Source organism: Lampris incognitus, chromosome 3 (assembly GCF_029633865.1).
Source record: "Lampris incognitus isolate fLamInc1 chromosome 3, fLamInc1.hap2, whole genome shotgun sequence".
In the NCBI taxonomy this organism is placed as follows: domain Eukaryota; kingdom Metazoa; phylum Chordata; class Actinopteri; order Lampriformes; family Lampridae; genus Lampris; species Lampris incognitus.
The window spans coordinates 94,968,604-94,992,575 of NC_079213.1; the positions used below are offsets into that span (position 1 = coordinate 94,968,604).

Sequence of the window (23,972 nt, forward strand, 5' to 3'; positions counted from 1 at the left end):
TTAAAAATATACTCTGCCACAAGAAGGTTAATGCACCAAGCCAAATTAATTCTTCATCTTCCAAGCCTGAGGAATGCCAGACACATTCAGCTGAGAAATATGCAAGTGGTATTACTCTAGTGGTGTTACTGAAATACACACTAAATATTTCAAAGCCTCTTTCTCAGTAAGAGGCACACCTTGGTTGTTTGGATTTCAAACGGGGATAAGGAAGAGATAAGTAGCCGAAATCACAAACTGTTCATTTACTTAGTGCAAAAATCCACTGAGTAAATAAAAGTATGCATACAAGCGATGCAGCAGGTAGACTACACACATCAGCGGAAATCGATGTGAACAAGCTGAGACAAAGGGCATACACACCGCTGTTATTGTGAACACAGACAATAAGTTCAGAGATTTAAGAGGAAGAGACAGAAAGAGAGAGAGAAGGTGAGAGAGAGAGGTAGCGAGCGAAGAAGAGTGAACCCAAATGGAACCAGAGAATGAGAGAGAAGAGACTAAAGTCAATTACGAGTCCCATCTTGTAGGTTGTGTCTACATTGATTTGTTGGGGAGTAGGATTTCTGCCTCCCCCCAGTGTATTTAATTGAACTCTTTCTGACCCACTAATTAAAACCAAGTTGGTCTCACTGCTATCCACCAACTCGCTGTCTAAATCTGTCTCTCTCCAAATCTGGGAAGAGGGTAAAGGAGGAAAGCAAAAAAAAAAAGTCTATATTAAGAATGCATGATGTGTACATATGACCGACAGCGAGAGAGGGTACTCTGTAAGTGAAAAAGGAGAGATGTAAAGCAAAAGAACACAAGACAGACAGTACGGAAAGAGGACATGAGAGTCTGAATATTTAAGGCAGTATTGTAGCGCTCGTGGCCTCGGCAGTGAGGCCTACAGCCGCACTGTAACAATATAATGATGTTATTGTAGCTCACTTCAGGACAGCCACTGATGGATGGGGCTCTCACTAAGCTGCATACATAATTAGATAAATGGCCGCTGATTAGATAATCACTCATAATCACAAAGATAATGATGACGGTGAAGTCAATGTATCAGAGACAATAAGGAGCATGTGTACCTGATGGATTAAGCCTGAAGCTCCAGTTGGGTACGAGGATGCCAAAGGGGGTCTTGTCAGTGTTGTCTGTGGTCACTGGGGCTTGGACATCCTTGGGCTTGGAGGTCCCCCATCTGAAAGGCGTCCACTGGCCTCCCACCATGAAGGACTCAGACACCGCTGACCTGGACTCCATTTCAGTGGCGCCGCTCTTGGGGTCAGACATGAAGGTCGTCAGCTGAATGGAAGAGGCTGGGGTCATTTGAGACCCATTGGGTGACGTCGTGGCTGAGAGGTGAGACTGCGGGTCAAGCACACTCGCCGTCATCTCTGTCTCTGCCTGAACCCACGCAATGGAAATAGGGGGGACCTTGGTGGAAACACTGTCCACTGATTCTTCTGTTGTGGTTGTGGTGGGGGCAGGATCTGTTTTCTGTGAGTCTCTGGTTGTCACAGGCTCTACAGTGGCTGTGTCAGAGACTGCGGTCAGGGGCTCCAGTGTGGTGCCCCGTGTGGAAGTAACTACCTCAGCACTCTCAGGTGTGGTGACCTCATCTTGGTGAGAAGTTCTAGCTGGGCCCCGGGCCTGGTTGTTGCCTTGCTTCCTGAAAACAGGGGAAAATGGTGAATTGGAACCGCCATCTCTTCTATTTAGGGGGAAAGAGGAGAGATTCTCAGTTGGACGGCGAATAAAGAGGATTTCCCCCCTGGCCTCTTCTGCGGTCCCTGTCCCCTGGGGGTCATGAGGCTCCGTTGTGGGCTGCTCTACTAGCTGCCACTGGGAAAGCGTAGTGTGTTCAGCTACAGTCACAGACTCACTCTGGCCTTGGGTGGTTGAAGACTCCGTTTTAGCATTCAGACCGATGCTGCCACTGTCGAGTGTATTGGTGACAGCGTTCAAACCAAATCTGCCAGGGAAGTTCCCTCCCTCCCCACTCCCATCCATCTCCTTGTCCTCCCCTGAAACAGTTTTGGTGGCTGGAGGGTTACCCCTTTCCTCATCCTGGTCCTTTCCCTCACCAGAGTAGTTCTCGGGATTGTCCTGTTTGAGAGAAGTTGGCAGGGTCATCATCTCCATGGGTCCTGCTTTAGCCTCCATAGGTGCCCTAGTGGAACTTTTACCCATGTAGGCCATGTTTCCGGGGGGGGCGAGTTTGGGGACATGCATGGACTTGATGGCCCACTGGAGCTGGCTGCCTGGAACTGGGGCTGAGGCCATTTTCTGTCTGGGACCCTGGGGACTGGATATGTTGACAGGTTCAGTGGATGCTGTTCTCCCATCGGGACCTTGTGCCATAAATCCTGCATGGCAAAAGAAAAAGAAAATAGACTAATTAATGTTATTCCGTAGGGGAAGAGGCAATGGATATAATTAAATGCATGTGGATTTGGCAATTAAAAACTCATGCGTGGCTGCAATGCTGCTCCTGAATCTCTTACAGGGTCATTCATTCCTGCTTCCAATGTATTAATATTTGTATTTGCAATCTTTTTCCCGCTCCCTAATAGTCAAGTGTGCTTGACATACACCCAGATGTACTTTTGTGTAGTTTATTGAAGATTTGCATAAATATGCATACATAAACCAAAACATGAAATGCAATTGGGAGTATTTCAAAATTTCCCAAGATGACATGATTTTCATTGGTAAGCTGTAGGCTTGTCTTTGATGAAGGCTGCAATTCTCTATAATTCCTACTAAACTTAGACATATTTGAGTACTCTCATCATCAGTGGAGCTGAACAGTGCGGCTGCTTAAGCCGCTGAAGCCTGTAGATGAGAAAGCCACCCACTTTCAGCCTCTGACACAATACACACACACACACACACACACACACACACACACACACACACACACACACACACACACACACACACACACACACACAGGAGCATAAAGGATAGAGGGATATGTTCAAAACAATTTCACACTTCTTTTCTCTGTCCCTCTTTTCTTATCCCCATGGATTCTCTTACCCAAAATAACCTCCTGCTGTTATGTCTGCCTGCGGAGAGACTGGCCAAGTGGAAAAATACAGGACCACATGCAACAACGAAGGCAAATTACCTTCGGTGTTGCATCCACGATCAGCTCAATCTAGACATGTTTATTTAGATGGTGACCACTGTACTTCATCTGCTTACCACTTTTAAACTAGACACTGTCTGCATCCTCAATAATTCATGCTTGTCTGTGTGTGTGACTCACGGCTCTTTTCTTTTTATTTATTTATTTATTTATTTATTTTAGGGCAGCAGTGCAGTTGCAGAGAGCCCTCTCCAGTGTTTCTACCATCACCGTTGCTCAGCTCGGCTAGCTTGTGCTCAGCTTAGTTCAGATGTCAGAAAAGTCGAGCAGCGCGGCAGGGGGTGGTATGCTACACAACACAACACAACAAATTACCACGGGGGGGAAAACATACACAACTATGTTCACTCATGAAATATTAAAATGTATGTAAATTATTCAGAATGTCCGCTGTTGCCTTACATCTAGGTGAGGTTCATTAGCCTGAGGTTCATTTCCATCAGGGCTGCGTAGTCTAGGATAATTGTCCTATTAATAATCTGAATAGCTAATTAACCACTTTTACTACACACACTGATGAAAGTGGGAATAATTAAAAGCATTAATCTGGTTTGATCATCTATGTAATGGCTGATATACTACATGAAATGAGGGAATTAGACACAGGTTTCGATGACTTTATACTACTATTTTGAGCACAGCCCTAGTTTTGCTCAGCAAAATCTATTTACAGTTGGCTTCTGCCAAGCAGAGGCTAAGAAAAGGAGGCAACTCAACAATGGAATTCTGCAACAACACAAACATAATAAACTATATTCAGATGGGGAAATAGGGTGAAATCAATTAAATGGCTTCATTGTGTGTTTCCAATGAGAGCACCTCTGCTGTGTTGACTTCCGTTTACTGGAGTAAATGGACTGAAAGCATCCCTTGGGTCAGGCAAACATGATATTAAATATGGAGAGTGGGGGCTAACAGTATGAGAGGGATATGGGTGCACAGGATGAATATGAGAGAAACCACACACACACACACACACACACACACACACACACACACACACACACACACACACACACACACACACACACACACACACACACACACACACACAGACGACAGATAAAGTGATAGAGAGGGGGATTCTCTGGTTCACAGTGTACAACTTCTCAGCACATCTGCAGATATAGCATCTAATAAAAAATGACTGAGGAGAAAATATGGCATTGCCACATGAATCAAGTCATGATCATCCACAATGAGTGGCAGCAAACAGGCCCCATTGCGATCTGCTGCAAAAATGTATTTTCTAGGGTTGAGGAGAGTGCATTAAGTACACATGTATTTCTTTAATGGAAGATCAGGTGTCAGGGACTGAAATGCAAAGCCCATTGATATTCTAAATACTTTCGCTTTTTTCTTTTTGCCTTTTCTTCTTTTTTTTTTACCTTTCCAATCATGTTTTCATCTCATGCTTCCTCTCCCCCTCAATCACACAGACAACATGGCAGCATCAATTACTGGAGATCGGAGGGATGGCCCACGGCGTTCAATAAGACAGTTAATTCAGTCCACTGATGCCAATTTAAGGGGAGCGACATCAGTTGAACAGCTTTGCATTAAGACAGCGTTAGAGAGAAAAAGTACCCCCTCCTCATTTCTCTTCCCCTCCTTCTCCTGTCTTCCCCCTTCTGTCCCTTCACTCATCCCCCTCCAGCTCTGCTCATCCTGGGTGATAATTACCACCTACCTTCAGCAAGCGAGGGCCTAATTGGCAGAGACGTAGATGGAGGGGAGAACGAACAGCGGCACAGCCCAACCTCTGCATTAATTGGATACGGCTGTGAATAATGTATGCAGACTAAGCTTAGATTTTCAGCCAGCGTGAAACATTAATACCTTGGGAGGGGCGTCGGATTTCAGGTAGGCTAGCTGGGAGTATTTACAATGATGAGCCAAAACATTATGACCACCTGCCTAATATGCTGTTGGCCGTCTGTGTGCCACCAAAACAGTGCCGACCTGCCAAGGCATGGACTATATAAGACCGGTGAAGCATTAGCAGCAGATCCTTCAAGTCCTGTAACTTGCAAGGTGGAGCAGACTTGTTAGTCCAGCATACTCCACAGATGCTCAATCAGATTGAGATCTGGAGAGTTTGGAGGTCAGGGCAACACCTTCAACACTTCATGTTCTTAAAACCATTCCCGAACAATGTGTGCTGTGTGGCAGGGCACATTATCCTGCTGAAACAGGCCACAGCCATGAGGGAAAACCATTGCCATGAAGGAGTGTACCTGGTCTGCAACAATGTTTAGGTAGGTGGTACATGTCAAACTGACATCCACATGAATGGCTGGACCCAGGGTTTCCCAGCAGAACATTGCCCAGTGTATCACACTCACTCCAACGACTTGTCGTCTTCCCACAGTGCTGTCATCACTTCCCTTGATAAACGGCGCACACATACACGGCCATCCAGGTGATCTAAAAAAAAACGGGACTCATCGGACCAGACGACCTTCTTACACTAATCCAAGTAGACCTTTTGTCAGCCTTCACTGCCCTCTTGCATCGATGAGCCTTGGATGCCCATAACCCTGCCCAACAGCCTTATCCAGGTTCAGCAAATGTTCTTCATCGTCATTCCCTGTTACCAAGATATTATCTTGATAGCACTGCACACTAGAGAGACCACTCAGGACCTGATCTATGGCTCTCTGGAACACTGCCGATGCTGAGGTGATACCAAATGGTAGACAGTGGTATCTATAGAAACCCCTGTGGGTGATGATGATAAGGCACTTATGACTCTTTCTCGATGTGCATCTGGAGGTAGGCCTGGTTAAGATTGATTTTACTGAATTTCTTACCAGTCAACCCAGCAATCTGGTCCTCAATCACGGGAAGAGGATATTGTTCAATCGTCAGCACAGGTTTTATAGTTACCTCGAAGTCACCACACAGGCAAACTGATCTACCTCTCTTTACTTCAGGAACCACAGGGGTGACCCAGTCATTGTGTGGTATTAGCTCAATGACCCCTATCTTCACCAATTTGTGAGTCAGCATCAACTTTTGGCTTTAGTGCATAGGGGGCATTTCTGGCATTCATAAAGTATGGCTTGGAATCAGGTTTGATCTGCAGCTTAACTGTGATTCCTTTCATGCGCCCCAGCTCGTCCTTGAACACAGCTGCACGTCGCTTTAACACTGCTGATAACCCTGATTTATCAGCTAACACTGCATTCACTTTGCTCCAGTCCAGACACATTATCCCCACCCATGGTCTGCCCATCAACACTGGATGGTCTCCTTTGACCATGTAGATACGAAGCTTGGATTTTTGTCCATTCAGTTCTACTTGCACCTCTGCCTTCCCAGCCATGGGGATGGTCTTGTCTGTATGTTTTTAAAATGAGCTTTGCCTGAGCCAGTGGAATGTGGCTCAGCTTTCTCTTGAACAGTCTACCAGACATTAGCGATACAGCTGCTCCAGTATCAATTTCCATCTTGATTGGATATCCTTCCAACAGCGGGGTGACACTATAGGCTGCCGTGCCTTCTTTTTCAGTTAATACCTTGATTGATAACTCCTCTTCTGAGTCAGTTTTGCTGCTGCTCATCTGTCCCTGCTTAACAATGTGTAGTTTCTTCTTTGAGAGCACCATTCATCTGTTTTTCTTTTTCCTAACCTTTCCTTGTCCTTGAAAGTATCTTTTGTTGATTCCTCTCTTTTAACTATGCAAGCCTGCTCAATGTGCCCCTTCTTGTCACAGAGGCAGCATCATGAGCTCCTTAGCCCAGCACTCTGATGGGTGGCGATCCTGTTTTCCACAACGGTAACATTTCTTGTTGCTACCTCTCTGTCTGTCAAGTATGGCTGCTACACTTTGCACCCTTGATGCAGCCCCGAGCTGCAGTGCTTCCTTGGCAGCTAGCTTCATTGATACCGCAATGTCTACAGCATCCTTAAATGTGAGGTTCTCTTTTGTGAGCAGGCACTTCTGTATTGCCTCACTCCTTAACCCAAACACAAGTATGTCACGCAGAGTGTCATTTAATGATGCATTAAACTGACAATGTTCAGTCAGTCTCCTCAGTACTGCCACATATTGAGCAATGGATCCACCTTCTTCTTGATTTCTTTTGTGAAACCTGAACCGCTCTACAATCACTGAAGGCTTTGGACAAAAATTTCCATCCAACTTTTCCACGATATCCTTGTAGGAATATTCGCCGGGCTTGTTTGGTTGGAGAAGGTCCCTTAGTAAGCCAAATAAATATCTTAGCTCCTACTACACTAGGGAAAGTTGCCACCACCTTGTGATCTTTGACATCATTAGCTACAACAAAAAAATTGAACCATTCAGTGTAAGTGCTCCAAGTCTACACTGTTTCATCAAACTGTCAAAATGCTCCAGTCATAGGCATTTTCTTACTAATCTTGAACGGCTCCTTTAATCAACAACTTTGTTATTACTAGCTAATGTCTTTCTCTTGCAATTTTTGCAGCCCAGGTTATTATGGCATAGATTCAAATGTAGCAGAATTGTCAGCTAAACATTCATCCGGTGAACTCTACTCCATCATAGTATAATAAAAATAGGTTTCAAGATTAGTGATGCTGTTTACACCAAATTCCTACACTATGTTATGTAACTTAAAAATAGTAACATCAGACAATTTTTGCCTCTTTTTAGGTTTGTTGTGTTATGGTTTCAGAATGATAAAGAGAGTTGGAGAACAATTAGATCGAAAATAGGATGTAGGCTCTACAGGAAGATTTTTTTCCTGGGCAACTATTATGTTTTTCCAAAATGATGCACAGATTTTTAGGCCTTCTATTAGCTCAAATGGCTTGAAAAATAGTGCATATAGCTGCCGTAAATGGAAAAAAAAAATCTCGCCAGGGGGAGCATGCCCCTAGACACCCCTAAGTTTGGTCTAAACCCTAAATGTTTATAACATCTGGCTCCACCCCGGTTGTCTCTCTGTGAGACCTAAGCATTTTAGAGACTTTGTTTCTCAACTCCTGAGCGTGGCAGATACCAAAGACATTTCGTGTCTACTTTATGCATTGGTTGGAATATGTATAAACCAGTCCTGATTATCCCTTTTTATACCATTATTGATCCAAGAAATTCTTTATGCCTTTGGCAATACCCTACTTCATTCTCATACATCTACACACATTCATACCAAAAATCCTTCCCTGTAAATTCTCACTCCTCCATGGCAGGAGGAGTGCAACCCAAGTGGCACATAGCGCCACCTATTTCGAGTCATGTGTCTTGCACAAGGGAACCTTAGCCGTTGTGAGTAAAGAAAGGGTCACATCATACACTCAAGTTTCCCCACCAAGATTTCCTGGGATAGTTTGATTTTTTCTTTTTTTTTAATTTTGAGGTACTTTATTGTTCCCTATAAGGAAATTATGCTCTGCATTTAACCCATCCTAGCTGTGTAGTTAGGAGCAGTGGGCAGCCGCTGTGCAGCATCCGTGGACCAACTCCAGTTCGTCTTGTCATGCCATGGTCAAGAGCACAGACAGTATTAACCCTAACATGCATGTTTTGTTTTTTTTTAAGGTGGGGGAAACCGGAGCACCTGGAGAAAACCCACCACAGACATGGGGAGAACATGCAAACTCCACACAGAGGACGACCTGGGATGACCCCCCCCCCAAAAGGTTGGACAACTCCAGGGTTCGAACCCAGAACCTTCTTGCTGTGAGGTGACAGCGCTAACCACTGCACCACCGTGTGAAGTGGTGACCTCTGTCCCTGTACAGTATTTACCGGAGGAGCCACAAGTAATGGTTTACAGTTTGAAGCCAGGGTGTTTTAGAACAGTGATGATGCCCATTTCTACCCCCCGGGTCTACTTGTACAGCACTGGGCCTTTGGAAAATTCACTTGGCCTTGGGTGTTACTTGACTGACAAACTCCCAAGATCCTCACTAACTTCCCCACTCACACACAAATATACAACACATATAATACAGCAAGTGCAGTATATACATAAACACCAAATACACGTAAGCCATCATTAGCTAATAGGAGTTGGCAAGGCCCACTGATGCTCCTCACTGCATCTCTCTCGCTCTCTCTCTCTGCTCTGATATTTCACTCCATCAGCATTTAATTGTGGTCTCTAAAGCCCCTTTCCCACTGGACAAAAAACCCACCAACACCCACTTACATCTGGCTTTTGTCTTTAGTGGGAAAGGTTACAATCAGCATTCCTGGGTCAAATGACTCTGTAGTAGTCACGAGTATTTATCGGCTCCAGCTCCGACCGGCAGTGATGGAAACATGACACCTGGGTAGACGTTGAATTTTCGGATCATTGGCGAGTAAATACAAAGGAACAAATTTTTTTTTACTTTTTTTATCCCCCCCCCCTTTTCTCCCCAATTGTATCTGGCCAATTACCCCACTCTTCTGAGCCATCCCAGTCACTGCTCCACCCCCTCTGCCTATCCGGGGAGGGCTGCAGACTACCACATGCCTCCTCTGATACATGTGGAGACGCCAGCCGCTTCTTTTTACCTGACAGTGAGGAGTTTCACCAGGGGGACGTAGCATGTGGGAGGATCACGCTATTCCCCCCAGCTCCCCCTCCCCCCCGAATAGGCGCCCCAACCAACCAGAGGAAACACTAGTGCAGCGAGCAGGACATATACCCACATCCGACTTCCCACCCGCAGACACGGTCAAATGTGTCTGTAGAGACGCCCAACCAAGCTGAAGGTAGGCAACGGAATAGACCGCCACACCACCTGGTCGCCCCGAAAGGAACAACATGCAACAGCGGTTTTGTTCTTCTCCCCTTTTCCGGCACGATCGTGACATCAAACGTAACACACCAGAAAAAAAACAACAACAGAAAGGCATACTTGTCTACTGGCAGTGGGGAAGGACTCTATTGCCTATTTTCAGCAGGTTTTCTGACATTTAAAAAACCCTCATATACACACTAATTTTGGTGGGGAAAGGTTATAAATTATACCTCTCGGTTCTCATCTGTGGCCCAAACAAAAACACCACGGAACAAAGACTAACTGAGGCCTTAAGCCATGTCTGTCTGGTTGAGCTGCCTTTTTCTTTTTCTCATCACACAATTTATTCCCCAAAGCCTATCTTTGACATTTTGGAGCTTATCTGTCATGGAAACATGGAAACTACGGCTCTGTGTGTGAAAAATACAGCATATATGTGATGTGCGATAACACACATGCAAATAAATCTTTAACAGCTTCAGACCAAATTAAAATTCAAGTTTAGTTTTCAGATACTGTTAGACCGCAATAAAACACTGTCAATAAATATTAGAATGGCAGAAAAGAGTACTCCAACCCTATATTTTGGTAATCTGTGGTAAGTTTTTCTTTTTTTTCACATTTGCTATTACTATTTAATTAATGTAATGGTTGTATTTCAAATTACCCCAAGGAGGAATATATTAAGGCATATTTGAGGGGAAAGCATTATGTCAAAAAACATTACGTTACCATTCCCTTTATTTACTAGTGATATATAAATAAATGATATAAAGATATAAATGATCTGAGATAACCTCTGTTTGCAATAGAACATAGCTTTTCAGTTTGCTTCCCCTGTAAACACTACTTTCAATTTCACACTCAAGGTTTGCTTTCAAAGGTCAGACAATATTTCCCTGTGAACATAATATGAAGAAAAAATAATTTCAGGGTAATGTGATGAAACCTAGAAGTAAAAAAAAAGCATACAGTCCAGACTCAGATATGCAGAAAATTCATTATGCATTAGGTAAACACACATGCATGTGCTGATGTAAGCATTCACACTGATACAAGCAGTCATATCCAACACATGGAGACCCAGACACACAGACACAAACAAAATGACGGATGAGTAAGAATTATGAAGGGCTCATACCATTGGTAGAAGATGATGGAGAGCTTGTAAGGGAAGAGCTTAGAGCCTTTTCACCGGGCTGAGATGTGGTAGCATTGTGCTCCAAGTTTTGGACTGCAGGTACTAATGGAACCAATGGCATCACCTCTTTCTCCTGTTCAGAGAGACCCTCCTCAGATCTCTGGAAGCCATGTGTAGGAGGCTTGAATGAAGGAGTGCCACTCCTATGCTCTGAGATAGCATTATCCATGCTGCCTTTCTTTTTCCCAGGTTTTGATAAACTGGCGTTTCCTGGTGCCCCATCTAGAGCCTGGTCCTCTCCTGCTTTTTCCTCAGGCACTGAGGTGTCTGTGGCTGTGGGAAAAGGCCCCTTTGTCTCTTCCTCTTCAACGCCTCCTGTCCAGTACTTAAACGGCCTAATCAGAGTGTTTACAAACTCCGCCAGCACACTGTTACTGGTCCTGGACTGAAGGGTGGAGGACGCCAGTGATGATAACAGCGGGGGATCAGAGGTTCCAATATGGCTTCCATCTTCTCCGCTTTCATCTTCATGAGCAGAGCCTCCATGGTTCTCCAGGGTTTCCACAGTAGACAGGCCCAGGTTATTCAAACTTTTCGAGCCTCCAAAGTCCCCCTGGCTCAGTTGGCTGGTTCTGACTCCAGCCTGATTCTCATATAAACCTTGTGAACTTTCCCCTGGCGGCAAGTGGATGACCACATGCTCTTCAGAAATCTCGGGAAAGTTATTGCTAATTGCAGTGGAGTGGACCCCGCTGGCTTTGTCCAAGTCAACTAGGCCAGTCCAAGTGGATGACATGGAGTGGGGGACACTGCGCTGGGCTTCAGTAGCTGAGATGGCTTCTGCTGCTGGGTCTGTGGTCTGATGCAGACCCCTCGCCTCCATAGCCTGGACCCCTGCTTGCCGGTGTGCTGGAAAATAAGAGCACAGACAATTTACAAAGAGCAACTCTTCCGTTATCACTTGACCTGCTTTATCAGCTGAAGCACAACACAAGACTGAACCGCACTTCACTGTACTGCTCTTCTGCCGGTGCAGTGTCAGTAAGGCTGTTATTGCTGTAAGGGCAAAACTAAATTCAGAGCGTGCAACAGAATATTATAGGATTTGCAAAGTCATTTCACAAGTGATGCAGATTTTTCCCAACCCATTATTGCAAAAGCCCATCACAACTGAAATACAGCATATGCATATAACTATGTTTATGCAGGCTAAATAGAGTTGTACAGGCAATATTTTTATTTACTTTAACATGTCACTAAATCTCTAGCACTAAACAAAATGCATTAGCATTTTTATCTACTTTTGAGGGATCAAATACATAACTGTTTTTCTTTTTTTTGGATCCCCCCCTTTTTCTCCCCAATTGTATTCAGCCAATTACCCCACTCTTTTGAGCCATCCCGGTCGCTGCTCCACCCCCCTCTGCCAATCCGGGGACGGCTGCAGACTACCACGTGCCTCCTCCGATACATGTGGAGTTGCCAGCCGCTTCTTTTCACCTGACAGTGAGAAGTTTCACCAGGGGGACGTAGCGCGGGGGAGGATCGCGCTATTCACCCCAGTTCCCCATGCCCCCCGAACAGGCGCCCCGACCGACCAGAGGTGGGGCTAGCACAGCAATCAGGACCCATATTCACATTCAGCTTCCCAACCACAGACATGGCCAATTGTGTCTGTAGGGATGCCCGACCAAGCCGGAGGTAACACGGGGATTCTAACTGGCAATCTCCACGTTGGTAGGCGACGGAATAGACCACCACATAACGCCCCATAACTGGTTTTAAATATTGATCTACATGTTTGTAACATTGTTGCTGCACCTACAGTGTATATAGCTCATCTGTTAGTTGTATTTTTTGACAAATGAACTGCTACTTATGCTCATGCTGTTCTTGTTTACTTGTATTGATTAGGTTACGCAAATGTTTTCCTTCAGTGTGATCTCATGAGTTGTCCCTTGATAAAACTTCAATAAACTGACATTGAAGGACTATAGAACTATCACTAATATTTTGTTATGCACTGTATAAAATCTGAATTGAATGCTCTAGACACTAAAAAACGCACAGGATACAGGACACTAGTTTTACCACATCATAAAATACAATTAGCAAAGCAGCAACCATTTAGTGGGGTTTAAAGCCATTACAAGGTGAGGATGAAACAAAGTGATTCCAATCTCAGGTGACCTGCAGTGACAGGATCCAGAGTCAGAGTCACAGCACAGTCAGGTGACCTGCAGTGACAGGATCCAGAGTCAGAGCCAGAGTCACAGCAAACCCCTATTGGTGCCTCTCAAACTGACTCTTACCTTCTCTCACTCACTCTTCCCTCTCTTTCTTTTGAATCTCACTTGTTCTCCTATCCCTATTTCCCCCCTTTCCTCTCTTTACATCCCTATGTTTTACCCCTTCTCCCCCTCTCATTGTCTCTTTCACTTCCTCTCTCTCTCTCCCCCTCTGTTGCGCTTCTCTTTCAAGCTCTTCTACACCACAACATTCAAGCCTTTAAATGCACCGGGGGGGACACAAAATGTCACACAACAACGTCGCTGCTAATTCATGCATGACCCAAACATCTCTGGTGCTAATTAAAAACCAGAATGGAAAACATGTCCCTGGACCCCCACTTGGTTACCATGGTGACTACCCCTGCAGTGTCACATTGAATCTATCACCGTCGAAATTCGCGCTACCTCGATAGCAGTAGGCATCGAACAGGGCCGTGGTGTCGGGGAAGCCGGTGCGGTTGGGGTTGTTGTAGACCGTCCGCACCCCGGGCTCATCTCCACCACAGTTTCTCCGCGGGACATTGATGGGGTAGCGCACGCTTCCTTCGGCCAGCCAGCCAGGGTCACACTGGTCCAGGCCGGCCTGCCAGGCCAGGTAGAGCTGCCCGGCAGTGGCCAGTTGGGCCCCGAGGGAATGGCAGTGGGTGGAGGCCGTGGCCAGGTTCAGCTTCTCTGGCACCGAGGAGTGGAACACTTCCCCTTTGTAGAGGAGGGAAAAGAAAGAGCAGAGGAGCTTATCTTCGGTTTTTACCAAGCGCACTGAGAACCTGAAAGCACTGTAGCCTTTAGATTGACGCCATCTTTGTTCAGTTTGCCTCCAGTGATGGGTTATGGCTGTGTAGTTTCGGTGTGTACTGCACTTTTTGTGTGCAGGTAAACATTTCCTTTGCGTTCATGTGTGCATTTGTGAGAGTGTATATATTCTTTGAAAGCAATACACTTCAATGCGGTTTGTCCTGTCTTTATAATGTCAACTTTTTGTAGTATGTGAAGGACGAAGGAGTGGGTGGGTGGAGGGGGGTTTGCATGGAGTGTTGAATATCAAGTTTTACTTGCAACGTATTTCACTGCTTTGTATTTTCTGCATTTTGCAAATATAAATAAATAAAAGTTCGACAGAGCTCTTTCAAATTAGATGGAATACCTGAAAGTTACCAAAATTTGTCTGAATTCAAAGGCGTTACGGGAGCAGAGAGAAATGGAAGGAAAACAGGTATTGTATACAAAGAGCAAAAAGGAAGAAGAAGAAAGGAAGAGTGGAGGATGGGAGACGTAGAGATGTGGATGACATGGTGATGAGAACACAGGGTTGTCAAGAAGTGTGAGACAGAAGCCTAAAGTGGCACAGCATAAATGAAATTATATGATGAGACGTGCCACTTGCAGCACAGCACCTGATGAGAAATATGGAGCAGAGGGGGTGGACAAGGTGACTAGACAGAGGAGATAGAAGAATGGAGGGATAATACAGGGATCCTGGAGATTTTAAACAAGGGGCAAGGTATGAAGCGGTTGCTGTATTGATGAATAGACAAGAGATTGTGAGGTGAAGGCTGGAGGATGAAAGAAGGAACAACAGGAAATGAAGAAAGAAGTGGAATGTAATTACATGGCGACTGATGTCAGATAATATTGACCTGGAGATGAGAGAAAACTCTCTAGAAGTCTGCTTAGAAGCTGCCTTCAAATATAACAGAGGCTGCAAGAATTTATTTTTTAATGACTTGATTTTAGGTGGTAGGTGTCAGATGTTGGTAGGTGTCAGATGGGCAGTTTTACACAATACGACAATGCAATTGTGTTGTAACATTTTAACAAGTACAGGAAACTATTTGCAAGTCAACTACATACACATTTTTGAGACCGACACGGACAACTTACCCAGTAGTATCTTAACTGTCACAATATGGTAAACCCTGACCAACTGGCATTCCAAGCAATTTTAAAGTAAGTGAACAACATATTTTCTCATATTATCTTATGTCTATCTTATGTCTATGCTTTTATCACTGTGTCTGTAGGATGCCCAACCAAGCCGGAGGTAACACGGGGATTCGAACCGCCAACCCCCGTGTTGGTAGGCAATGGAATAGAATGCTACGCTACCCAGACACCCCCTTTATCACTGTTTTATCGTTGTTTACAGCTAAGGTTTAATAAACGGGAAATCATTACCTGCTGTTAAAAGGCATACCAGTAAGTAATTTCAGCTTATATGAAGACATTTACCTCTTCATTATTTCAATCCTATAGCTAATTTCTCAAAGGGATGTTTAATAATGCCACGCATCACAGTAACAGGTGTGATCTAGACTACTCAGTACCTCAATCACATACAAGATGTTTATACCCTTTATAAATCACTCCGCTATTTACCTCCTACTGTTTTCATAGATAATGACAGGCCTTGTTGAACAACCATGTGAAGAGTGACCCAGATCAGATACACAACCTCTGTATTGTGTCTGACACAGCTGCAAAGACACCTGCTGAGTTCATGACAATTCTGTGGCACATAGGTCTTCTCTTACTGATTCTGGCATTGTGATTCAAACAGTGACATTTTGAGAAGATACTCTTGACCCACTGAAGGCATTAACCACTGCCTGCAGGTTGTAACATGACTGGGTGGACGTCCTCCCCCTTCCCCTCTTCCTCCTGCACACCGTTTCTTCTTTGTAACATGACTGGGTGGAAAGTCCTGCCCCTTCCCTCCCTCTTCCTCCTGCACACCATTTCTTCTTTCTTTCAGTGCAGACAGGGAATAAAGTCCCGGTCACAGTGTTCCAGCACTGCAGACCCAGGGCTTAGTGGGTCCATGCATGACTAAACCTTAATTGACAGTCTTGCCTTCTGACTCCTACCTTGCAGCTGCTTAGCAAAGCAGTAGACATCAAAAAGCTCATCAGGGGACCTATTGCCGTAGTTACGAACTCCAGGTGAGTCTTCTTGGTCGCCGTAGCAACCAGGTCGGGGTGACTGGATGGGGTAACTGCGGAGATGAGAGGGAAGTGAAAAGAAACAGTGACGGATAGACAGATGGACAGACAGACAGATAGATAGAAAGATAGTTCAATCGATAGAGGAGAGGGAGAGAGACAGAGATATTAGTGAATGTAGCTGTGGCTGTGGAAAATAAGGCAGTCATGGAATACTGGCTCCTCAGGGAGGAGGCTGTGTTCACTTGGCATACAAAATGAGGGGGAAACTAAACTACACTTAATCATCTTGTGCCCCTGAATACAACAATTCAAGAGGTATCTTCTAGCAAGAGATATTCTATCACAGAGGAAATAAAAAAGACGAAGGCCCAAATATCACCCTTCCTGCTAGGTCGAACGCAAAAATGCGGTGTGAAGTAATGACAGCATAGCATTCATAATTATGTCTCCACAACATGAAGACAGCAAGTGGAGAATGAGTCCACCGTGCTTCCATTTTTTTTTTTGTTTTACCCACAGTGTGACTTTGAAAAAAAAAAAAAACAGTCTGACCGTTTGATTGGAGATTACCTCTAAAACTGACTGCTTTGCCTTCCATTAAAGAAAACATGTTTCACAATGCCAACACAGCTCTTTGAACTGAACTGAGGGAGAGAATGAGAGGGAGAGTGGGAGAGAGAGATGGGTGGGTGGGTGGGTGGGGGGTCAAGGAGAGGTTAAAAGAATCAGGAATTCCTTCAGTGGCTTGGCGTGATTGTAGATGGGGCTGAGAAAACAACGATCTATATTCTGGCTCCAACTGTGCAATTACTCCACAAGTGCATTGATTCAAACAGCACCAGCGCACACAGGCGGAGAAGCTGATTAAAAGACTATACCTGGCAAACAGAGGCTTATTAGGGGCTAGGGAAAGACACAAATATACACATTCAAACAAACACAAGAGCAAACTTATAAATTCATGTATGAGTACACAAACGTGCACACACACATGCATGCACACAGACATGGAGATCAACTCACAGCATCTCTTTCTCATATTGCAAACTGTTTTCATCATAAAACTCTGAAAGAAACTAAGCTCCAATCTCCCTCTATTACATCCCGTCTTTCTCTCTTTTTGGTGGATGATGAAGTGATAGATGATGTCTCTATTTTCCCATCATATTAATTGGATATTTTCCTCCCGGCTGATGTGCAGTCAGAGCTCCCTGAATCTGGACCAATTAGATCCCTGGTGAAAACAACAGCCCAGGTAGGAAGGAAGCAGAGGATGTAATGAGAAAAGGAGGGGAGGAAGGAAGGAGGTGGTGCCCCGGGAAAGTATTGAGTAACCGTCAGAAAACAGTGTCTACTTTGCTACGATAGTAAGTGACACCAGTGGTGGAAGTGTTAAAATGGTAACTGCTAGTGAGAGACAAGCTCCGACTTGCCTTGTTCAGAGGGACTTAATGGAAGATGGCAAGCTGGAATGCAGACACAGACACTGAGAGACAGCTAAATCAGGGACAAATGTAGTCATCTGCTTTTATGTTGCACAAATAAACAATTAGGTCATATTAAATCAGGTAGCTGCATGTTTTTGAAAAAGAGATCAGAATGAATTCCATGCTCTTAACTCCTACCTCAGTGAAGTTTTCATGATTGGGACAGAGACGTATCTTTAGTAACACAGGGAGCATCTATTTTTGTTAAAATGTGTGATCAATCATACCCGCAAATAATAACAACCGCAAGCCTGGAATAACTGTTAGACATACCTCAGGTTTCAAAATACAAATGTGATCGTGCACAGCTGGCCTGACTCTGCAAAAGCTCACCACTCACTGCCTCAGTTTCTGCAAACTATCTCTTGTTTTGTTCATGACATTTGGATTCAGCGTGAGTCCCACTTTGAATATGGGATGATGAATTAGGGCCTAGAGCAACACTATTGCTCTGCTGCTGAAATTCAACTTTTGATCCAGCTAACCAGTCTATTGACCAACACCAGTTTTGTCTAACAGTATTGCTGTTCATTTCTATTTAAAAATATTTGAGAGGGGACAGGCTTCAATAATTGTTCAAATTGAAGATTGAGGCAGGGCAGACGCATGACTGGGGATTTCTCTAATGGCTGCAACTGCATTGTATTCAATCTGTGGATTAATCCAAGTAACCTGATTGGTCAAAAGACATGTTTCAGCCATGTTAGTGATTAACAGGGCTGCAAACCATGCTTTGCTGGTTGCTAAACCAACTCTTGTAACAATAAGAGAGTACTGCTAGTAAGGCTGTGCGATATGACGACAGATATTGTGTGACGATAGAAAATGTCTATCATTTCATATTAAGCTCTACCGTATATTATGTTGTGTCGCAAATCACACTCTTCACGGCAATATTTTCATCATTTGGACGACCCTTTCGACTCTGCACAGCACGGACACAGGCAGGAAATTTGCATGAAGGCAATACAAACAAACATGGAGGACAGTGAATGTAATGCAGAACAGGGTAATTCCGAACAGAAGGACTCCGACCAGCCAGGACAAAACGAGGAGCTGGTACCTAAAAGAGGGGCTACTTCTATCGTATGGCCGTGGTTTGGGTTTGAAAAGTCTGACACAGACCAGAAAACTGTACTTTGCAAAATATGCCGCATGCAAAATATGCCGCATGCCAGTCCCCACAACAGACTCAAACACCACTAGCCTCTTTTACCATCTACGCAAGAATCATGTCAAACAGTACGGAGAGTCTACAGATGAGCTGCAAAAGCACAGACGAGTGCTCAAAACAAACCCCAGACTCACACGTTACAAGAGGCTTTTGCCCGCAGCACACCATATGTCAAAGAATCACCAAGATGGAAGGAGATAATGACTGCCATTTCTATTTACCTTTTTATATTTTACACATTAATAGTTTATATTCTGTTACATGCTTAATGGAAAATTTGTGCAAAGGTTCTAAATAAAAGGAGAAAAATAATCAAACATGAGTAGGTACCTTTTATTTGTCAAGTATATAATTCAAAATAGGCCTTTCCATGTGGTCATTTTATATAAACTACTTATTCATTAAATTTACAGAAAATGTGCTATATCGTGATAAGTATCGTTATCGTGATATGAATGACCTCTATCGTGATATGGGATTTTGGTCATACTGCACAGCCCCAACTGCTACTGTAGTGATCTTTCTAGTTTTCTCCTGATTTGATTTCTTATGAGTGTGCGTTACTTGGTATGACACTTTTCAGAGCCTAAACAAATGGCAGCTGTATGCAGATATTTCTGCCTCATACTCAATACTTAATTGCACCTTTGTTCATCAAACCATAACAATGCAGCTGTTTTTAATCTGACACTTTCGGACAAACCAAACTGCCAAACCAGTATCAGTTTCCTGTGGATGTACGTGCTGTCAGAAAGTCTTACCGTACAGTCTGGTCAGACAGCCAACCAGCATCACAGTTTTCATAGCCATCGGCGAAGGTTGCTTGGAGCTGACCCGGCGTGGCAATGACTGCTGAGTTCTCCACACATACCCTCTGGGCATCATCGAAGGACAGAGCATAGCGGTCATGAGGAGCCCGGTAATGGAATACAACACCTGGAAGAGACAAAGTGAGGTTTGGGATGTTACAGAAGTAGAGAGTATATGCTGAGGACTGATATTCTGATGTTATGTAAGGCAACCATTGTTCTGTAAACATGGAATAGATGGTGAACTGCAACATTGAACCATAAAATACGAACTCTGATCTCTCTCTCTCACACACACACACACACACACACACACACACACACACACACACACACACACACACGTATAAACACAGTCCCCTCGACAACATTGTCATGTACTGACATTGTTCCATCTGTGCAGGCGGAAACAACAGCATTCAGGTTCAATAAACCTACGTGAGTCTCATTTGCATCAGACAGCCAACCAGCTTATCTTCAGAGAAAAGAGATGTTGCCCTTGGATAAATTGTATGACAAACAGCGACACTGTTTATCTTACCGCTTTAACAGCATACACACAATGTCACACTGCTACACCCACAGCCAGTCTCTGCGCTCATGAAGCGATAGGGGGGGGGGGGGGGGGGACAGAGCAGAGTGCAAGACAGAGGGATGAAACACAATGAAGAAGCGGCAGAATGCAAACCGAGAGAACGAAAAGAAGCAAGACTTTCATGACAGAAGACAGAAGAATAGAAACGAGAAGCGGAGTGAATAAATGAATGGATGAATGGGGAAGTGTGAGGAAAAGAGAAGCAAATCCCTGAACGCTCACGCCCCTGAGGTGTGAGAGGGAGCAGATTCCTGCTGGATGAGGAGGGAACAGCTTTTTAAGTGTAGCCATTACTAACCTCCCACCTCTATCTGCCATTCACCCAGTCCTGATCCCCCAAGAGGCAGCGGGCTTCATGAGAGCCAGTGGGCGTCTGGCCACTAACACGACTCCTTTATCTTCCTCAGCTTTGTATGCGAGAGTGACAGACACTCCTCCGAGATGAGGGGGGAGGGCCGAGCTCAGTAATAATGCTCCGGGCGATAGGGGCACAAAAGTGACCAAGGCCACATATGTGTATTTTCCAGAGTAGAGGTAAATGATTCCTGTATAGACATGCACAAATGCAGCAATGTATGCACACACACAATTTGTGGACTAATGCAAATGTTTCCATGCACACATGCTCAAGCACGCGCGCACGCGCACGCACACACACACACACACACACACACACACACACACACACACACACACACACACACACACACATTTATGGGTTAGGGTTAGCGTGTAGTAGCAGTTTTTTTTTCCATCCTCATCAGTCCATCTGGTCCTTCTCTTTCAATTGTACCACTCTGCAGAACCTGGAGCAGTGGTCCACTCTTTCGTCTGTGTCCCAGTCTCTTCCTTCTTTTCTTCTTACTCTCGTTTCTCTGTGAGCATCAATCTTTTCTCCTCTGAGGCTGCGGAATCCGGTCCAAACACAGATGCCACTGAGCTGGCTAGCAAAATTGGTAGACTGGAGAGACAAATGGGTTTTCTCTCCACGTAGGGAAAGCCCAGTCCCATTCTATGGGATGGCCTCGTTTTCCCTACACCTCCATTCTATTTTTATCCTATGCTCATCTTCATGCATTCTCTCAGTCTCTGGAGAGAAAGCTGGAAAGATACCCCATTTATTAGTTAGCCCAAAAGTAACAATGTAGCACTAAATAACAATAAAAGAAAAGAAAGCAGGCTACAGTTAGGGTCCCTTGACCTGAATGTCACCAGCATTGGTTAGTATATCCCTGCACATGATAATGCATGTACTCCCTGTTATTCTCCGGTTAAGATGTGCAAACGTGTCACAGTGATGGACTAAATATGAGCTCTGGCTTGCTCAATTCCCTGTCATGATTGCAACTAGATGAAAACCAAATCATATTAACCGGGGTGCCACGGGGTACTGGAGATATACACAAAACGATTTGTAAATGTGCTGACAAGCACAGACTGCTTTTACTATGAGAGTTCGTCAGAAGCTCACATGCCTGTGAAATGGCTTTTGGTAGGTGGCTACAAAGAGACTCACTAAACATCTGCTCTGCAATAGTGAGTGTGGAAACAGTGTTACACTATACTTTCCACCACGTCAGACTGCTTGATATGCCCATTGTCCCCCTCATTGGGTAACTGTAGCTGGCCATATCTCACTACAGATAATGGCTGACACATAGAATCAATGATATCATGTTCTAATTGGCGAGACACAGGCAATTGACTAGTCAATATGTGCCAGAGGAAAGAAAAGGGATCTCCTGTTTCTTTCTCTTTTCTTCAGAAAGAAAGAAAAAGAAAGAACAAGACAGAGAGAAGAAAGAAAGAAAAAGAAAAAAAGAATGAAAGAACAAAAGAAAGAAAGGAAATTTCATCAAGGCTTAGACACACACAAGTGAGTCTGTGAGAGGAGCCATGTGGATTAATATGATATTGATATAGCCAAGCTGTATCAATAACTCCTAATTAATACGTTAAGCACTCAGCAGAATTAGTGTGAGGAAAGCTGTGGTCTGCCATGTAGTGTGACTGGCAATTAAAGGCTAAGCCCTAGAGATGGCTACTCCTCGATGGACACATAATTGGTTTCTTTCTGAAGGAGTGGTTTTCATAGCGTGTTAATCGATTGGCAGAGAGGGGGAGGAGGCAGGGTCTCTCAAGCAAAGCACCAGGGGTCTTACTCACTAGGACCCATAAAGTGCTCTTATGGAGAAAGATGAGGTGCTTTGGTTGCCTGAGAATCCTAGATTGCATCCTCCATGATGTAATTATAGAGACAAACTGGCCCATGGTTATACATGTCTATAAACAACCCCCAACACACATGCACTCATATGCACATCTTCGCTCACACCTAAACACATGGGAGCGATATATAGGTAATGGAGTGGAGGCTATTTCTGTGTAATTCTCAATGGGGGGGGGGGGGGGGGTGATGATGTAGCCAGTGTAGTGTACTGTATATTGCTGGATGCGGGGGAGGGAATGAGACTACTGGGCTTTGAGAGTGCAGCAGCGCTGACGTTAGCAACATTAGCATGAATTTGTGGTTAGCAGCAGCATAGTGTGCTGTGGCTAATGCAGTGTGTGACTGCCCTGTAGTCATTATGATAATAGCCAATTATTAAAAAACGGCTAGTGACCTGGAAAGAATCTGATAATAGCTTGGAAGCTAAAATACTTTGATGAGGTAATTACGGCATCGCCACAGTTAGCAACCTAAAGACAGATCCAACAGAACCAGGCTTCTGGATAAATATAATAAATGGTTAGTCCATGCAGTCCAGCCGTAGAGTGCTGCACAAAACCCTCCGAACAGCTCTGTTTGATAACTGTGCATTATGCTGGAGGCCAACAACTCATTACTTTCATTAGGCTTTCCTGGCATGAACAGAACCTGAGTGGCCTGGGTCAATGATGTTTTTATGTGCTCCAGTTTGCTCACCTCTTCCACTAATACACAATCATACATTTTACATAGATAGTAAACAACCCTGGGTGAAGTGGCTGTATTAACCTGATACACAGCCAGAGTTATTACTATTCACAGAGCAGAGGTTGGAGCAACGACATAGCTGTATCCAAATATTAGATTGTTGTTTCCCCTGGACTGTAATCTGGGTGGTTAAAAAGACCAATCTGTAGCAGTGCCAGCTGAGAAGCGCAAGGTCTAATTGCTTGGTATGCCACCATGCTTCAGGAGACAATGAGATGACATTGTCAATAAGATGACAATGAATCATAATGGTAATAAGGCTTGTAAGTGTTTTCTCCAGGACCCCCCTCTCTCTTAACAGTAGCATTAGCATTCATTCTCTCTGTCTCTTTCTTTTAGTTTCTCCTGCTTTCCTCTCTCTGTCTGTGTATTTCACTCTTGCAGTTATGCTTAATTGGCATGACGTACTAAATGTATGCATATCCTAAAGTGGTTCAAAACACATTACAGTGCCAATGAAGTGGTGCCATTGCAGCAAACCCATATGCAGAAATGATAATGGCACTCATTCTGATCATAAAAACATTAATGGATTAGTTTTTTTCTCTCTTCTTTCTTGACAATTATGATTTCTGAGGGAAAACGTGGCCATTTTAGATTTACTCTGAGCTAGTCTTTGTCAGGTATACTTTCACTGGTCATGGCATGTTGACACATGCTCAGCAGCCAGGCCAGCATCAATTA

The 23,972-nt window shown here is 44.3% G+C and overlaps 1 protein-coding gene across 1 annotated transcript in view; it reads right to left on the minus strand.

Annotated features, from left to right (window-relative positions):
- Positions 1-23,972, minus strand: part of ncanb (neurocan b) — a 180,721-nt gene that overhangs the window by 108,328 nt on the left and 48,421 nt on the right. The window contains exons 7-12 of the mRNA XM_056276867.1: positions 19,669-19,843; positions 16,169-16,296; positions 13,710-14,003; positions 11,014-11,922; positions 1,695-2,360; positions 1,080-1,580 (exon numbers count right to left, since the gene is read on the minus strand). Of these exons, the coding sequence (XP_056132842.1) occupies positions 1,080-1,580; positions 1,695-2,360; positions 11,014-11,922; positions 13,710-14,003; positions 16,169-16,296; positions 19,669-19,843 (2,673 nt within the window). The remainder of the gene's footprint in view (positions 1-1,079; positions 1,581-1,694; positions 2,361-11,013; positions 11,923-13,709; positions 14,004-16,168; positions 16,297-19,668; positions 19,844-23,972) is intronic.